General features: G+C 39.2%; 1 protein-coding gene across 2 annotated transcripts in view; it reads left to right on the top strand.

The window, feature by feature from the left end:
* The window catches only part of LOC132379553 (exocyst complex component 6-like), a 162,408-nt gene that overhangs the window by 92,626 nt on the left and 50,298 nt on the right, over positions 1–19,484 (top strand). For both annotated transcript variants that reach the window (XM_059947590.1, XM_059947591.1), the window contains one exon: positions 2,670–2,811. In XM_059947590.1, the coding sequence (XP_059803573.1) occupies positions 2,670–2,811 (142 nt within the window). The remainder of the gene's footprint in view (positions 1–2,669; positions 2,812–19,484) is intronic.

Raw genomic sequence — 19,484 nt, 5'->3', positions numbered from 1 at the left:
ATTATAATAATTTCAAACACTCCTACATTTTATAAATTGAATGTTAGAATGTTGGTTGACAACCTATTAATCTGCTTATGCAGTTATTACATTATATAGACAGAATAAATAGGACATGGAGCTGATTTGATGGAGCAGTATGTTATACTCAAATGCAGTACTTATTCCATTAAATTAAAATGACATTTCCATTAAGTATCTCAAACCTATTACTCTATAATTAAATGAACAGTGGCCATTGATTTTTTTTTCAGCTTCCTTTTCTCATTCATATTGTTATTGCTTGGGGAGCAGAACTGCTCATCTTCCAATGTGATTAACATTAGGTTTGAGGACTCTTAAGGCGTGCTTGTTTTGGATTGTAGCTTGTACTTTTGTTTATCAATTTATGTCAAAATGTTTGTGTGCTGCCTCTGCCTCTGTTTAAAATGACTTCAGCTTAAAAGGAAGTGACATCCTTGATGGAATCTGGTATTGAAGTGAAATGCATTAAAAGGCACTTAGATTAACTTTTGTGATTTCCTTCACATTAATGATGTATATAGGGACTTGTGATTCCTCTGTGCATCAAAAAATTAGCATAAGGGTATTAAATTGTTACATGGCAGATTTGATTAACATGGCCTGAGAACAAGAGGGAAATGTTTAGAAAGCTTTGATACTACTGGAGCTGTTCCTCAGAATGGTAGAGTGATGCCTTCAGAAACTGAAAGGGAAAAGTCTTTTCAGGGAGACAACTGTTTAAACGTATGCATTTACTGCATTTTATAACTACATTACTTAATGGCATTTCATAATAGTACACAATTTTATATATCATTTGCATTGTAGTTTATGGCTGTACTGTATGTTTTCATTGCATTTGAATATTAAAATAGGAAAATAAACACTACAGATGTAGTACATCTCATCACCAAAATAGTGCCTTAAACTAGGGGAACATGTCAAGATAGAGAATCAGTTTATCCTCAAACTTGGCTAAAGTTTTATAAAATAGTGTCCTTTTAATATTATTGTACCTTTTCTTGTTTTGAAGTGAAGAGAATATTTAGCCCTCTCCACCATTAAATAGACTTTTGCTGTTTGGTATCTAAAAATAATTGGAGAAAAGCTTAGTTTATGGGGACTTGCCCTGTTTCTATCTCTTTTTCTGTTGGCTTTTTATTAATAAAATGGCATTAGGAAAGTTTCCAGGAAATTAAGTAGAAAATTTTGTTTCCTAATCACTGTGCTCGTTATTTTTATCCCACTCATTGCTGTAAAATCTTAACAAGCATGGTTTGCAACTGTGAGAATTGCAAGTCCTTTCTGCCTAATGCATTTAGCAAATTGATGGCCACAATGGTTAATGCAGTTACATAGATGGGTGTGTTTCAAACTAGATGCAGCATTTCTGTGAAGGTTTGAAACCAAAACTTCTGCATGTTCCAGGGGTTTTATCAATACATTGATCATGACTACTTGAATTTAATTGCTATAATAAAATTGTACATTGTCCGCTTCAGAGCTGGAAGAATTTGTATATGATTCTGCTACCTATTCAAGAGTAAATCATTTTACACTTTTAACAAGGTGAATTTAAAGAAAAATCAGCTAGCACCAACTCCAGCACTGATATGAATGTTTTTTTTCTCTGTTTCTCAATTCAATTATTTACACAGGATGCAGTAGAGGCATTTGTACATTGCTAGATTAACAGATCTGGTCTTTTGGGTCTGGTTGGAATTTCCTACAGCTAGGTTTGCTAGAATCTTCCAGCTCTGTTTATCTGTGTTATATTTAGCCTTCTTTCCATTTCCCATAATGTTGACGTTGTGGTGGTATGACAATGTATTGCATGTTTATAATGCCCCAAAATTCATTTTTTCATTAATAGTTTGTATAATTGTTACATTAGATGTATTAAAATGAGCATAAACTTGTGGCATTGAAACAAAACATTAATTTTCTAGATGAGGAATATAATTGTTATTCTAGCTGATAATTCCTTACAGATCTAGTAGCACAAATCTGTGAAACTGAATGCTGTGCAAAGGGAGAAATATTAAAAAATCAATCCTTTAGTATGAAATTCACATTCTGTCATTTGGAGGTAGTGGGAGTCTCTCCATATAGTATTTGTGTACACAATTTAAATGCTGAGGTAATTTTAAAGTTGGTAATATCTAATTAAATTTGTATGTTAAACCAGTGGATGACCAATTGTTACTCCTAACATCTTGGTCTTTGAGAAGTAACATTACCTGAAAAAATGTTTTCTTCATGCATACCCATTCAGCATTGTGTTTGTATTCGTGTGCATACATCAATACTGTATGTATTTGTTTTTATCAGTCAGATCATAAACTACTCATGATTTTTGTTTCTCTGGTCAATCTTAATTCAACACACCTAACTTTGTTATTCTTTTACATCCCAAACTGAATATTGTTTAACTTTTTGTTTACCATGATAGCAATTGGCCACAATGATGAAATACTTTACATTCACATTTACTTAACATCAATTTGCAATCTGTTAGATGTATAATAAAGGGAAATGAGAATATTATGTAAATTGAGGATATTTCATCTTGATGGCACCAAATACATATACATACAGTATATGTGTAGTATGTGTAACTGTATTTTGCCTTGAGCTGATTTTACTCAATGTCTTGCTTTTTCCAGGGAAAGGTTGCCCAAACTGCATGCATGTCAGCCTGCAAGCACCTATCCACATCTATGATGCAAATGCTTCTGGATGCTGATGTGAAGCAGATAAGCATGGGAGCCATTCAGCAGTTCAACCTGGATGTAATTCAGTGTGAATGTAAGTAGAGCTTGTCTGACATTAAGTGAACAAGTAATTTTAACTTTCGAAATCTAGATGAAACAAATTAATGTTAGAACTGACTAGGAGTATATCTGCTACGAGTTGAGAAGATATCAACGTAGTCACACAAATGACTGAGTGCATACCTTGATGCAGCATTATTAATCTTAACCTGGGGTCCACAGACCCCTTTGCTAATGTCATAGACAAGGTTGGGAATCCCTACTTTAACTAATGTAATAACATACTGTAATTCTATATTACTCAAAATATTGCTATAAATGCTGTTTTCCTGTGTTTTAAATTTTGTCTTGAATCAATAGGAATGGAAAGATAAAAAATTCTTGGGGAATTTTTGTTTTTTTTTTAAATTCATGAAGTGTTTTGCCCTGCTTGTCTACTTGCACATTTCAGTTTCTCATTGTATTGTCCATTTATTTGCTTGTTTGTGACTCTTTTAAACTGACTGTAAGCTTTCCCTTTCTCTATGGATACTAAGGTCACCTTGACAAACCAGAACAGTTTGTTTCGTAATTGTGACTACCATCTTTGTAGTAAGTAGTATAGAGTTTCAGTATGAGAAGTATGAGCTCTTTAGAGTGATTTTTTTTTAAATTCATAATGATTTGTCTGGCCTTGAAATTAATTCTCTTGTGGGATTTGATCTTTTAAATAAGCACCTCTTCTAAACACTAATGCAGTTCCTTTGAGGACAGTTACCCAGTGACAATCCACAATATTGACTGCTTCTGTGTTTGAAGCAGACATGCAGGCAAAGTGCCCAGATGGGATTAGTTCTGTACTGTCTGTTCCTAGATGGCAAGGACCCCAGTAACACACTGTCAGTTTATTCCTTTCATACCAAGTGTGATTTGTGATTGCCATGAATGTGGAAGCTGTAACCATTGGTACTTCCAATACCCTAAAAGTGCAACTACCATTTCTGTCCTGCACCAGCATACACGATTTCCTTAATCACATACATTGTTCAAGTACAGCACCACATCGAAAAAGCACTTCATTTCCAAGAATTTGAGTCCCTAGAAAAGTCCTGGTTCCAAAATGGTTGCCATCTCAACACAAATGGCCCTTTGTGGCAAATCTTGTAAAGGCCCACAGTGAGGATATCCTGTTCCAATCTATTCCTGATCATCATTCAAAAAAGTTCCCCTCAGTGATCATTGGACCAGCATTCCCTGATCAGTGAAAAGATACGAAGCTTGTTATGGAGGATGAGGGGTGACCTGATAGTGGTGTATAAGATGATGAGAGGCATTGATTGTGTGGATAGGCAGAGGCTTTTTCCCAGGGCTGAAATGGTTGCCACAAGAGGACACCGGTTTAAGGTGCTGGGGAGTAGGTACAGAGGAGATGTCAGGAGGGGTAAGTTTTTTACTCAGTGGTGAGTGCGTGAAATGAGCTGCCAGCAACAGTGGTGGAAGCGGATACGATAGGGTCTTTAAGAGACTTTTGGATAGGTAAATGGAGCTTAGAAAAATAGAAGGCTATGGTAAGCCAAGTAATTTCTAAGGTTGGGACATGTTCGGCACAACTTTGTGGGCCAAAGGCCCTGTATTGTGGTGTAGATTTTCTATATTTCTATCCAGGTGGCTAAAGAAGACTACAGCCTAACATAAGAGTACTCGATAAGTATCCCCATTGAAACAGCGAAGAGTGTGAGCTTTCTTTGTACTAAGTGCTCTCATGGGGAACCTAACCATGTGTAAAATGGCCATATTATTCTTAGCCAGTAGATTGTGCCAACCAAAGTATCTGTACCATTGCCTCTTGGAGCCACTGGGAGGCACAAGTCACAATGATCTTAAACAAGCCAGATACTTAAAATGATTAGTAATATGCCTACTTCAAAGCCCTATCACTACACTTCAGCCAGGGGTACTGCATTGAGTTTATGTCTTGGTCTTCCTTCTCCCAGTTGTTGAAGTTCATGGGCACAAAGCAAGAATCTGCATTTTCATAGAGCCTGAGAAGGGGCAGGCCAGAACATCATTGTTTTATTCTGTTACTTGAATAACATTAAAGGGATAGTGTGTAAATTGTGTTAATCTTAGTTCAGTTTGAACTGAGATTACTACTAGTTTACTCAGTTGATGCACTTGTTGAAAGATGTGAGTTTGACAGGCTTTTTAAGCTAATCTATTTCTAATATTTGGCTTTGATAAACCAGATGAGTTTTTAAACACTCATTCATAGGAGATTGTGTTGCTCCTTTTCATCAATATCTATAGCTTCAGGTTCTCTCCACTGAATGCCTTTTATGTTCTGCTTCTAAATCATTTACGTATTGTTTCTATAAGGAGTCTGTACATTCTCCCCTTGCCACGTGGGCCTCCTCTGTGTGCTTATGGTTTCCCCCAGTATTCCAAAGATGTACGGGTTAGTAAGTTGCTAATGTTGGCACTGGGAGCACGGTGACACAGACCCACAGCGCGTCTTTAGACTGTGTGGGTCGTTAATGCAAATGATCCATTTCACTATGTTTCAATGTATATGTGACAACTTATGTTAATCTTTATCATCTTGTTCTTGCAGATAACTGCAGTGCATTTTGTAGATTGCATAACAGCCCTAGTGCAGTATTATTGAAAGGACTGAATGCTTAGTGTGGTGGATTTGATGAGTTGCATGAATAACTTTGATTTGGATGATGTCAAAGGTAGAGAGATGGTAAAAGCTAGAAGGGCGTACTTAAGCGGAAGGGGGGTGCTGGAAGAAGGAATCATCATTGTTGGGGAGTGAGAATTACTTGCCAAAGAAATAAGCACAGGCAGGCGGTTTAGAAGAATGGTCAACATTGTGCCAAGCCCGAAACTCTCTAAGGTGTGGTGTAAGGGGTGCAAGTGTGAGCCCATTAGTAAGGACTGATAGCTCAGCATACAGAGGGAGAGAGCAGGAGAGATGGTAAAGCCATAATGTGGGGTTGGAGCTGGAGTAAAACAGGGAAGAAAGGGTAGGAGAGGACAGAGGCCACCAAGCCTCTTGTAAGATTGCCATCCCTTGTATCAGTTTCCCTTCCCACCTTGTTCCATCTGTCCATGGTCCCTTCCCAATCCCTTCAGCAGTCACTTAGACTTACATTGACTGACAGTCTTTTCTGTGTCCCTGACCTGATTTGACAGGGTGTACTTGTCAGCTCACACCTTTTATTTCTTTAGCAGATGCTCCTTGATCCACTAGCTTAACTAGTGGACCTATTCTTGGTTCTATATTTCAGCATCTGCAGTTTATTTTGTCATCTTATGTGCCCACCCAGCCTCTTGTAAGGATTCCATCCTTTTTTTTTCCAAGTTCCCTTGGGGTGGCTGAATTGAAGAAATTGTCAGTTCAGTGATGAGCTCATTAATACACTGGGAGATTGATTAGTTTGTGGAATCTTACAAGAAAACATTCAAAAATGGCCCCTAACTGCACAACTCTCAGTTGAAATAGCTGTTTTCAGTGCAAACAGCAGCCAGAGGTGCAGTTACATTCTAGTCAGGGATGAAAGTGAGCATGGAGAAAATTGTAGCATCCAAAGAGAAATCTGCCTGGCTGAACAAATTGTGTTACAGTTGTGGCAAGTGCTCATGTACACCAGACCAATGTGGGTTTAAAGGCAAAACCTGCAGAAAATGCAACAATGTAGGACATATACAAAGAGCATGTTGGACAGATAAAAAATAAATGGACTGTACAGGGAAGAGAAAAAGATAAAAGGTCAAGTTGCAGTTTCAGAAAGTACACTAATCTGCATGTTGATGGAAAAAAAACTGATAATGGTGGAGTGACACAGGATTGGATAGCCTTGACAGCTACAACATAATTAGTGATCTATTTGCATGCCATATCCCCAACACTTGAAGTGAATTTAGTGAATAAAGTGAATTTATTTAAGGTACTGGATAATGCAACGGTGTTGAAGGGTGGCATTGGGAAAACTCACATAAAGGGTAAACTAGTGTTAAAGTGCCGCACAAGTTTTACAAAACCTGCCTGGTTCCTTGTGTACTCTCCATGATAAAGTAGCCAGTAAGCTAGATTGCATCGAGGCTGAAGGGGTTCATTCCAGCCTTGTGTATAGCCCAAGGACAATAGCACTGGTCCCAGTAACCAAGAAGAGTGAGTTTATCAGGAGATTTTAAGGTCATCATCAATCTGGTACTGAAAGTAGATTGATACTCTCTGCCCAGGACAGAGAGTATCTTAGCAAACCATTCTAGAGGAAAACACTTCAGCAAAGTAGACTTCACTGAGGCCTACCTACAGATGCAGATAGAAGAAGAGTCCAAAGTATTTCTCACCATAAACAGTCGCAAAGGGCTTTATCACCATAATAGACTTACTTTTGAGCAGAGGTGATCCAAAGGGAAACCAGAAAAGAGCTAACATTCTCTCAGGTTTACATAGGCACCCAACGTGGCTGGAATGTGCATCAGCAACTCCAGTTCCCTCAGTTTTACCAATGCTAGGATGTACTTGCCTTTGAATGGGAGTTGCCTGTGTGGGGATTGAGAGTTGTACCATCCAAGCTGAGAGCTGAAGTGTTGGAAGCGCTACATGTCAGTCATCTATGTATGGTCAACATGAAAGTGTTGGTGCATAGCTCGCTATGCACTGTTTGGGATGTAGATGATGCCAAGAGCACTGCCTAACCATCTCTAGGAATGGCCTGCGTTGCCCTGGCAGTGGATTCATGTGGATTTTACCGAACCATTCATAGGTACATATTTCTTGGTAGTAGTGGATGCAGCTACAAAATGGCCAGAAGAGTTCCCAATAGCCTCCACTACAGTCTCGCACATTGTCGATGTGCTGAGAAGCCTCTTCTCAAGGACTGGTTTCATCATGCACTTAATCAGTGATAATGAGTCACAGTTTGTTACGGAACAGTTTCAGTCATTCCTGAAAATGAATGGAATAAGACCTATTACATTTGCACATACCCAGCTACAGATGACTTTGCTTAACGGTTGTCCAGAGCCTGAAGAATGTACTGCAAGCAATGTCAGCAGGACACACTACACTGGCACTCATATATATATATATTTATTACTAGAGAGTAATACATTACTTATTTGAGTTGAGATACATTCTGTGTTGAATTGGAGGTTACAGCTAAGCAGGGAGGAGTGTAATTTATTATTTCAGTAATATTGTAAATTTATTTAAGCATTCTTGCTTACATAATCATTAAGGGTTATGGAAGAATTACGTTCAGTAAGTCATTACATTATCACGTTATATGTGTGCACCCCACTGAAGAAAAGGCAAGTAAAATGAAGTAGACCTGTTCCCAGCTCCCGTGTTTTAGTTTTGATTAAGTTTTTGGAGTTGCAAAACATTAACACCTCATCCTGCTATGGGCACTGGTATGATTGTTGCCCTTTTGAGCAGATGAGAGCCTCTGACTGCAGCAATGAGAAATCGACTATGTCCTTGAACATTTGCATTAGTTGACACAGGTTTTCAGTGCTCTACCAGGTATACCATCAGGGCCTGAAGCCGTGCAAGCATTCACTCTCTTGAAAAATGTTTTGATGTTGGCCACCGAGAAAGATCGTGTTGTCACCAAATTCACACAGGTGAAATTTTGTTCTCCCTTTCAAACAGTGCATAAAATGTATTGAGCTCATCGGGAGGTGAACCATCAGTCATTCATGTTAGGTTTCGCTTTGTAGTAAATAATGGTCTGCAAACCCTACCAGGGTTGATCTGCATCCCATTCTGTCTCTAGCCTCAATCAGAATTGTCTTTTGCATCCATAATTTTTACCTGAATGGCTTGTATAGTTCTGGATCACTGGCCTTGAATGCCTCAGATTTAACCCTTGGTAAACTACTAATCTCCTGGTTCATCCATGGCCTTTAAGTACTATGTATCTGGCATGTCCTCGATGGCAAACACTCTTGCACCCAGTTTTTGAAGTCGGTGTTATATTCACTCAGACTTGAAGATGAATCCCAGAATATTGTCCAGTCCACCAACTCAAAACAGTCCTGTAAGTGCTTCTACACTTCCATCGATCATGCCTCGGTCCTCACCATTGGTGCTGCAGTCTTTAGTCTTTGCCTATATGCTAGGAGTAGAGGTACAGTCAGGTGATCAGACTTCCCAAAGTGTGGAATGGCATGGAAAGCATTCCTGATGGTTGTGTAACAGTGGTCAAGTGTGTTGGCTCCTCTGGTTCCACAGGTAATATGTTGGTGGTAATTGTTTAGAGACTTCTTTAAGCTGGCCTGGTTGAAATCTCCTGCAGTAATGGGGAAGGCATCAGTGTGCACAGTTTCGTGCCTGCAGATACGTTGGTCAGTTCCCACCATTATCTGCCTGATGTTGTCCTGAGGTGGAATGTACACCACTACCAGGATGATGGTGGAAAACTGCTAAGGTTAGTGAGATGTGGGCATGCTATCTGGAAGCGTGGCAACATTTGCAACTGTCCAGCACCATCTTAACTGACTTGATGCAAAATGACACGTTGCTATGTACATGTGACAGATAAAGCTAATCTTTAATTTTTAATAGTCCTGCACAGTCCATGATGCTGTCTTCCCTGGGAGGTCAGTTACCAGCTCACCAGCAAGGCTCAGGGCCTCTCCCATTGAGTGACTGTCAGCTGATGAGTATCTGTCACCAGTCATGCCAGCTAACAAAGCTGCTGTTTAAATTGAATGTTAAAATGTTTTTGAAATTCATAACTTTGAAAATCATCCAGCACCAATCAGAATGTTGTGCTGAATTATGCTTAACTGGGTAATAGCTAATTCATGTCTTGAATTAAAACCCCCAAAACATCTGAAGGTCAAATGCTACACTCGTCCCTTACAGGTCCTTTAGCTTTACTGCAGGGAGTTTGGATAAAAAAATGGTTCCCTTTTAAATTTTTTTTTAAACTTGCAAGCACATGAGTTACTTTAGTATTTTAATATTTTTTGTTTTAAATACTTCTTTCACTTTAATTTGTTTTTAAATGTCTCTAACAATCAGAATCATTCAAATTGTTCCATGGCCTTCGAAAGTGACTACTCATCATGAGGCACCAGGGCACTTTTGGGATGGTCACTACGCGGCAAAAGGCTTAGTCACCCTCAGAACTCAGTACACTTTGTAGATGGTATCCAAAAGCAGTGCCAGTATTTTTGAGTCTGTATCCAGAATAAGTAAGTCCATACAAGCCTGGTCTTCAGGTGGCAAATCTAGGCAAAAGAGCAATTCTAGGATGCTTTTGTTTATTTTTTAAATATTTGGAGTACAACCTTAAAATCACACTGAAAGCAATTTTTTAAACTTTTTAAATTTACTTAAATTCACTCCTCTTTAGTAGTTGATTTCTCCAATTCATTTTCATAAGCCTATTGCCAAGTTAACCCAGCAAGGCTTCAGCAGGCAAATCTCTCAGCCTGCGACTTTGGAAATCTGTGGAAGTTTTCCTTTTTGACTCTGAGATGCAGGTGTTCTAGAGCCAAAGCCTCCACTGAGTCTGAAGACACGCTTTGCTTATGAATAGCACATTTAAGGACACATTGTGAAAGATCATCCTAATGTTTATGTTCAGAAAGGCTATTAATTTTGTATTTGCAGTTGTACTATTCCTCTTTGAAATCACGAGCAAAGATTGTCTCTTTGTGCAGAGAAAATCAAACGTGAAATGTAAATCTGCGTGCTCATGCTGCTTTCAGTGATTCATGAGTCTGAAAAAATTTGCAGGTATAAAGATGTGTATGAGATGCTGACATCTTTTGTCATCATATCTTCAGAACAAATATGTTGAATTTGTATAAGTAGTGCATTTGTAGATTTTTTCCAGTATATTTTTATGCAACGTCTATTCTGTTTATATATTGAAGAATACTTTGCAAACTATGTGAAATTGCTACTGGAAATGCCTTTCAATTTAATTTTGCTTAAAGGAATCATTTTTTAGTCATTTGTTTTATATTTTCAAAATTGAATTGGTAAAATTTTGAATTCAGATCCACAGCACAGTAACCAGTTAAAACTTTGTACATTTATGGCTACTGTAGGATGTACATTCCAGTCGTCACCATTCTGTCTGTGATTTATGTTTGAACTTAACGCCCTGCTCCAGTCTTTTTGTATGATGTTTTCAGGATTAATGATCACAGCAGTGACATTTCCATTAGCACCCTGTGTGTGCAAATAACTCACAAGTGGCAGCTAGCTTCCTTTACTGTAATTGATAAATGCGCTTAAGGGTTTAACGTGCATGGGAGGAATGGCATCTACTGAAAAGTCAAGTAATATCTGAATGTCAGCTGGGTTCAAAACTAACGCCTTCTTTGTAAACAATTATTACACAAGTCAACCTCAAATGCAGAAGCTTAAACTGCTTTTTTCATTCTCAGAAACAAATTTAAAAACACTCAATTTAGTTTATCATTCAATTTTTCACAAAGTTGCAGCTTGTGTGTATGTCCAGAAAATTTTTCATAAGGGTAATGATTTATTTATGTATGTATTTATTTATTTGGCACTATGCATCCGAATTTATTCAGATGGCAAAGCGCATGCTCAACATGTATTTGGATGTGGCTGGCTTCAAATAATTTATCACATACATGGCTAACAAAATATGTAGACCACTTGTGCAGTTAAGTCTGATTCAGCATAATGTAAAAGTAATGAAAAGTTTATCTTTTCCATTACCATGGAGTTTGATGCTGTGACCCTCTTTCAGGTTAAGTTCACTTTAAGTTTTTGATTTGCCTGTCCTTCCATCATTTACGGCTCAACTCCTCTTTGCTGCGAACCTCCATATCGAACAAGACCCCGGCATCATGTTATTAAACAAAATCAAAAATTATTTCCCACTCCAGCCCATCTAATTATACTGAATCACAGGCAAAACCTACCCATTTCACCTCTGCATCCAATCATGACTTTGATTTTCTCCTTTAGGAATATAACCCTGATTTTACTACTTTTCCCCACCCCCCCCCCCCAACCCAACCCCAACAGACTTCACCATGAATCCTCCCCTTTGACTGATCTGATCCAGGATCCACGCCAAAGTCACTACTGGCTCTGGAACAGCTATACTGTATGCACAATAGAGTGTTGCAGCTGAGCCTCCCTGCAAAGAAACAATTGATTCACAACACATGCAGCAGTTTCTGTTCCATTTTTGTTAAAGGAACAAATTTCAGTATTTATTTTGAAATGCAGTTCTTGGTCTCAGATTCTTTATCAATCTTCACGGCAGTGGATAATCCACACTTTCTCCTCACACCGGAGAAAATGGCTTTTATTCGCAGTCAAATGTTGGCTCTTGTTATGAACAACAATTGTGTGGAATGATACTGCAAAGCACATATTTCCACTGAAATATTGGTCTACAAAAGTAGTTGAGTAAATATATAAATCTGAACTGGCAGGTGAATATCCTGGAGGGGGTATTTTATGTGGACCAGCAAAGGAGAGTTTAAACTAGTCTGTTTGGCAAGCTAAGAGAGGAGGTAGAGTTGCATTATTCATTGGTGAAACCGTCACGGTGGTACTGGGGGAAAATGTCAAGCAAAGCCATGTGGTAGAACTTGAAAATAAAAGCTGGGGGTGATCTCTTTTAGATTATACAATAGGCCCCTCAAAACTTGGTAGGGATTATAAAAAGTGTACTGAAATTGTGTATAGGCGTAGGAATAAGCAGTTTAACACTAAGTAATTTTAATTTCTTTAATTTTGACTGGAGCTGCAGTTGTGCTAAGGGATTCAAAGGGGCAGAATTTGTGTGTCCAAGAAAGCCAAGTGCAGATTATCATGCTGTGGCATGTGCTGCACTCAATCTCCTCTTGAAAATGAGATTGTGGAAGTGGGTGATGTCTCTCAGGGAGCATTTTGAGTACAGTGACCATATTTATATTAGTTTCAAGATAAATATGGGGAGAAAAAACTAGACTGATACTCAAGTTAGTCCAAATTCAAGGAGGCATAATTTTGATGGTATTACACAGAAATTCAAAGTTGATTTGGGAGAGGGTTTTGGCAAAAGAACGCCTGGCAAGTGGGAGGCTTTTAAAAGTGAGATAGGCAATGTTCAGGGCCAGCATGTTCCAATTGGAGTTTAAGGCAAGGCTGGCAGGATCAGGAAACCCTAGTAGATGAAGTGTGTTGAGGTTCTGCTCAGTTTTATTTTTAAAGAAGCTTATGGCAGGTGTTGGCAAATAGGATCAAGCTGATCTTTTGGATAGAATAAAGGATTTAAGAATACACTTAAAATGGAAATTAAGAGGATGTATATGCGGGCTGGTGGTGTAGTGGCACCAGCGCCAGACTTCGGAGCGAAGGCTCCCCAGTTTGAATCCAACCGGCTCCAAAAATCTGGAGAGGAATGGGCTCCACCAGGTTTCAGATGCCCAAGACAGGCCATATGATGAGCAACACCAAAAAAAAGGTGCAAAAAGCTTGTCATGATGGCGCCCCGATGACTCCATGAGGAGTTAAGGGCGCACGCGCGTACAAAAATTTGGGCACCCTGGTCAAAGTTTCTGTAACTGTGAATAGCTAAGCGAATAGAAGATTACCTGGCTTCCAAAAGGCTTAAAGCTAAAGATGACACATTTCTTTAATATCTTAAGCAAGATTACTTTTTTTATTTCCAACTTCTACAGTTTCAAAATAACAAAAAGAAAAAGGGCCTGAAGCAGAAGTTTGGGAACTCTGTATGGTCAATACTTAGTAACACACCCTTTGGCAAGTATCACAGCTTGTAAACGCCTTCTGTAGCTGGCTAAGAATCTTTCAGTTCTCGTTTGGGGGATTTTCACCCATTCTTCCTCGCAAAAGGCTTCTAGTTTTGTGCGATCCTTGGGCCATCTTGCATGCACTGCTCTTTTGAGGTCTATGCACAGATTTTCGATGATATTTAGGTCGGTGGACTGTGAGGGCCATGGCAAAACCTTCAGCTTGCGCCTCTTGAGGTAGTCTATTGTGGATTTTGAGTTGTGTTTAGGATCATTATCCTGTTGTAGAAGCCATCCTCTTTTCATCTTCAGCTTTTTTACAGAGGGTGTGATGTTTGCTTCCAGGATTTGCTGGTATTCAATTGAAGTCATTCTTTCCTCTACCAGTGAAATGTTCCCCGTGCCACTGGCTGCAACACAAGCCCAAAGCTGTGTTTAACAGTTTGAGAGGTGTTCTTCTGCACCCTTTTTTCTCCAAACACATCATTGCACATTGCAGCCAAGAAGTTCTATTTTAACTTCATCAGTTGACAGGACTTGTTTCCAAAATGCATCAGGCTTGTTTAGATGATCCTTTGCAAACTTGTGGTGCTGAATTTTGTGGTGAGGACACAGAAAAGGTTTTCTTCTGATGACTCTTCCATGAAGGTCATATTTGTGCAGGTGTCACTGCATAGTAGAACAGTGCGCCACCACTCCAGAGTCTGCTAAGTCTTTCTGAAGTTATTTTGCAGTCAAATGGGGGTTTTGATGTGCCTTTCTCGCAATCCTATAAGCTGCTCTCTCGGAAAGTTTTCTTGGTCTTCCAAACCTCAAATTGACCTCCACCATTCCTGTTAACTGCCATTTCTTAATTACATTATGAACTAAAGAAACAGCTACCTGAAAACATTTTGCTATCTTCTTATAGCCTTCTCCTGCTTTGTGGGCATCATTTCTTTCAATTTTCAGAGTGCTAGGCAGCTGCTTAGAGGAGCCCATGGCTGCTGATTGTAGGGACGAGGTTTGAGAAGTCAGGGTATTTATAAAGCTTTGAAACTTGCATCACCTGGCCTTTCCTAATGATGACTGTGAACAAGCCATAGCCCTAACAAGCTAATTAAGGTCTGAGACCTTGGAAAAAGTTATCTGAGAGCTCAAATCTCTTGGGGTGCCCAAACTTTTGCATGGTGCTCCTTTCCTTTTTTCATTCTAAAATTGTACGAAACAAAAATAATACACTAATCTTAAAATGTTGAAAAGAATGTTTCATCTTTAACTTTATGACTTTTGGAGATCAGTTCATCTACTCACTTAACTATTCACAGTAACAGAAATTTTGACCGGGGTGCCCAAACTTCTGCATGCCACTGTAAATGGGGCATGAGATATCTCTAACCTAGTGTGTTTTGAATAACATATCCCTCGTAGGTAAGCTGAAGGAGAATCCTAAAATATTTTCTGAAGTATATTAAGAGCAAAAGGTAATTAGGGAGAGAGATCACCTTAGATCACATGCAGAATACAAACACCTTTGTCAGGATGCTATTTGTTGACCATAGCTCACTGTTTAATACCATCATTCCCACAATTCTAATTGAGAAGTTGTAGAACCTGGGCCTCTGTACCTCTCTCTGCAATTGGATCTTTGACCTCCTAACAAGAAGACCACAATCTGTGTGAATTGGTAATAATATCTCCTCCTCGTTGAAGAGCAACACTAGCACACCTTGGGTGTGTGCTTAGCCTACTACTACCGATGACTGTGTGGCTAGGTATAGCTCTATAAATTTGCTGATGATACAACCATTGTTAGTAGAATCTCAGATGGAGATGAGAGGGTGTACAGGAGCAAGATATACCAGCTAGTTGAGTGGTGTCACAGCAACAAACTTGCAACCATTATTAACAAGTTGAAAGAGCTGATTGTGGACTTTCAGAAAGGTAAGATGAGGGAACATGAACAAATCCTTATAGAGGGATCAGAAGTGGGAAGAGTGAGCAAGTTCCATGGTGTCAAGAACTCGAGGATCTAACCTGGTTCCAACATACTGATGCAGCTATAAAGAAGGCAAAACAGCGGCTGTATTTCATTAGGAGTTTGAGATTTGGTTTGACAGCTAAAACACTCAAACTTATATAGATATGGAGAGCATTCTGACAGGCTGCATCACTGAATGATGTGGGGGTGGGGGGGTGTTGTGTGCTACTGCACCAAAAGAAGCTACAGAAAGTTGTAAAATTAGTCAGTTCTATCTTGGGTACTAGCCTCCATAATACCCAAGACATCTCCAAGGGGCAGTGTCTCAGAAACGCAATGCCCATTATTAAGGACCCCCATCACCCTGGACATCTTCTCGTTGTTATCATCAGGAAGGAGGTACAGAAGCCTGAAGGCATACACTTAGCAATTCAGGAACAGCATCTTCCCCTCTGCCATAAGATTCCTAAATGGATGTTGAACCCGTGAACACTACCTCTCTTTTTTAATGTATTATTTGTTTTTGCACTATTTTTATCTATATATTTACTGTAATTGATTATTCTTCTTTTCTATATTATCATGTATTGCATTGAATTGCTGCTGCTAAGTTAACAAATTTCTCAACACATACCAGTGATAATGAACCTGATTTTGAAGTAGACCCTTAAGGAACACTGTATTGATCACTGTGTGGAGCCATGAGAAATGAGTGACATCCTTAATATTACTTGTCTATAATTAGAAGGATATGAAAGTTAGTTACCTATGAAAGAAGTGGTCTTGGTAGACTTGAAATGCATAAATGTGGATAAATCTGCATGCCCCAACCAGGTGTATCTTAGAACATCGTGGGAAATGAGGATATTGCTGGTGACGTGGCAGAAGTTTTGTATCTTTGTTGGCCATGATTGAGATACCAGAAATCTGGAGAATAGCTGATGATGTACCTCTTTTTAAAAAGGTGCAAGGAAAGTTCAGGGAACTACAATCTGGCAGGCCTTAATGGCTTTGTTCATTGGGATTATGTTTCATAAATTTGTTTTTTAATGGAGATAATCAAGAGAATTTATAAGGGCTAGGCAGTGGGTTTTGTCTATGTTGATAACTTTAAGTTCATGTATGACTAAATGTTCCACAACTTATATCAACCATGGTTCCTTCACCCTACCATCCTTTCCCTACCTCAAGTCAGTTCTTTCCCTGCCATCAATGAGAAGCCCATGCAAGGGCTCCTTAAACAACCTCCACACTTCTGTTGTGCATTTTCCTGAGTACACTAAGCATGGTTAACTTAACACTTACAGCACCAGTAACTTAGGTTCAGTCTGCTGCTGTCTGAGTTTGTATGTTCTCCATGTGATCACATGGGTTTCCTCTGGGTGCTCTGGTTTCCTCCCACATGCCAAAGATGGGGTAGTAAGCTAATTGGGCAACATGGGCTCATTAGGCTGGATGAGCCTGTCCATGGTCTATCGGTAAATAATTATTTCAAATTTGCACTCTGAAGTTCCTACCTAATAGCATCATAATTTGCCCTGCCCAAATTAAACACTTTCCCATATAATCTGCTTCTATTGCTATCCATGGCAAGTTTATCTGTATAGCACTTTTCAAACACAAGGCAGTTCAAAGTGCTTTACATAAGAACAAGATATAAAAATCAAACATCAAATTTCAGACAATATATGAGAATAAAATCACACAAAAAGAGAAATGATAAATAGAAGTTACCGTGCAGGAGATTCTAATTGAAAGCTACAGTGAAAAGAAAAGTTTTAAGCTTCAGTTTAAAGGAGCTTAAAGTTGGGGCAGACATTGGATCATCTGGAAGGTTATTCTAGATATGTGGTGCTTAGTAACTAAAAGCTGCTTCAGCATGTTTAGTTTTGACCTTGCGGATGGTAAGCAAACCCACTCCAGATGACCTGAGAGCTTAGGAAGGTTCATAGTGCAGTAAGAGATCAGAGACGTAGTTTGGCCCTAGACCATTCAGTGCTTTATAAACCAAAGTAATATTTTAAAGTCAATCCACTGGACAGGAAGCCAGTGTAGCAATCTGAGAAGTGGAGTGATATGTTCTTCTTTCTCGGTCTTAGCGAAGATCCTAGCAGCGATGCTCTGAATGAGCTGCAGCTGTCTGAAGGAGTTTTTACAGAGACCTGTGAAAATGACATTAAAGTAGTCAAGACTACTAAAAATAAATGCATGGTTGAGTTTTTCTAGATCTTGCTGAGACAAAGCCCTTGAACTCTTGCTACACTTTTAAGTTGGTACTAGGCTGACTTTGTAATTGTCTTAATGTGGCAGTTAAAATTTAAGTCAGTGCCCATCATAACACCAAGGTTTCTGGCTTGGTTTATGGCCTGTAATGACAGGGATTCTAAATGAGCACTAAAGTTTAATTGGTCTTTCTTTGGCACCAAAAGCAAATATTTCAGTTTTCTTTGTTTTGACTCATCCAGTCGTTGAGGATTTATTCAAGGCCTATGCAGGGATACTGTAGCTAAGGCTATGGCAAAGATCAGGGAGTTGTGGTCACTGCATATATTCACCCAATGAGCGACCTGACCAGTATTACCTCATCTCTAATATCTCAATACGTGCGATCCAGAATAAGGTGACAGATCTCAAAATATTAGATCCAGAATAAGGTGACAGATCTCAATACGTGCGATCCAGAATAAGGTGACAGATCTCAATATATCAGATCCAGAATAAGGTGACAGATCTCAATACGTGCGATCCAGAATAAGGTGACAGATCTCAATATATCAGATCCAGAATAAGGTGACAGATCTCAATACGTGCGATCCAGAATAAGGTGACAGATCTCAATACATCAGATCCAGAAGAAGGTGACAGATCTCAACACATGTGATCCAGAATAAGGTGACAGATCTCAATACATCAGATCCAGAATAAGGTGACAGATCTCAATACATGCGATCAAGAATAAGGTGACAGATCTCAATACAACGGATCCAGAATAAGGTGACAGATCTCAATACGTGCAATCCAGAATAAGGTGACAGATCTCAATACGTGCGATCCAGAATAAGGTGACAGATCTCAATACGTGCGATCCAGAATAAGGTGACAGATCTCAATACGTGCGATCCAGAATAAGGTGACAGATCTCAATACGTGCGATCCAGAATAAGGTGACAGATCTCAATACGTGCGATCCAGAATAAGGTGACAGATCTCAATACGTGCGATCCAGAATAAGGTGACAGATTTCAATACGTGCGATCCAGAATAAGGTGACAGATCTCAATACGTGCGATCCAGAATAAGGTGACAGATCTCAATACGTGCGATCCAGAATAAGGTGACAGATCTCAATACGTGCGATCCAGAATGTGACAGATCTCAATACGTGCGATCCAGAATAAGGTGACAGATCTCAATACATCAGATCCAGAATAAGGTGATAGATTTCAATAGGTGCGATCCAGAATAAGGTGACAGATCTCAATACGTGCGATCCAGAATAAGGTGACAGATCTCAATACATACGATCCAGAATAAGGTGACAGATCTCAATACGTGCGATCCGGAATAAGGTGACAGATCTCAATACCTGCGATCCAGAATAAGGTGACAGGTCTCAATACGTGCGATCCAGAATAAGGTGACAGATCTCAATACATCGGATCCAGAATAAGGTGACAGATCTCAATACATCAGATCCAGAATAAGGTGACAGATCTCAATACATGCGATCAAGAATAAGGTGACAGATCTCAATACGTGCCATCCAGAATAAGGTGACAGGTCTCAATACGTGCCATCCAGAATAAGGTGACAGGTCTCAATACGTGCGATCCAGAATAAAGTGACAGATCTCAATACATGCGATCCAGAATAAGGTGACAGATCTCAATACATCAGATCCAGAATAAGGTGACAGATCTCAATACATGCGATCAAGAATAAGGTGACAGATCTCAATACGTGCCATCCAGAATAAGGTGACAGGTCTCAATACGTGCGATCCAGAATAA

Source organism: Hypanus sabinus, chromosome 22 (assembly GCF_030144855.1).
Source record: "Hypanus sabinus isolate sHypSab1 chromosome 22, sHypSab1.hap1, whole genome shotgun sequence".
NCBI lineage: Eukaryota > Metazoa > Chordata > Chondrichthyes > Myliobatiformes > Dasyatidae > Hypanus > Hypanus sabinus.
The sequence above is the reverse complement of the archived record's forward strand: the minus strand, read 5'-3'. Positions and strand labels throughout refer to the sequence as shown.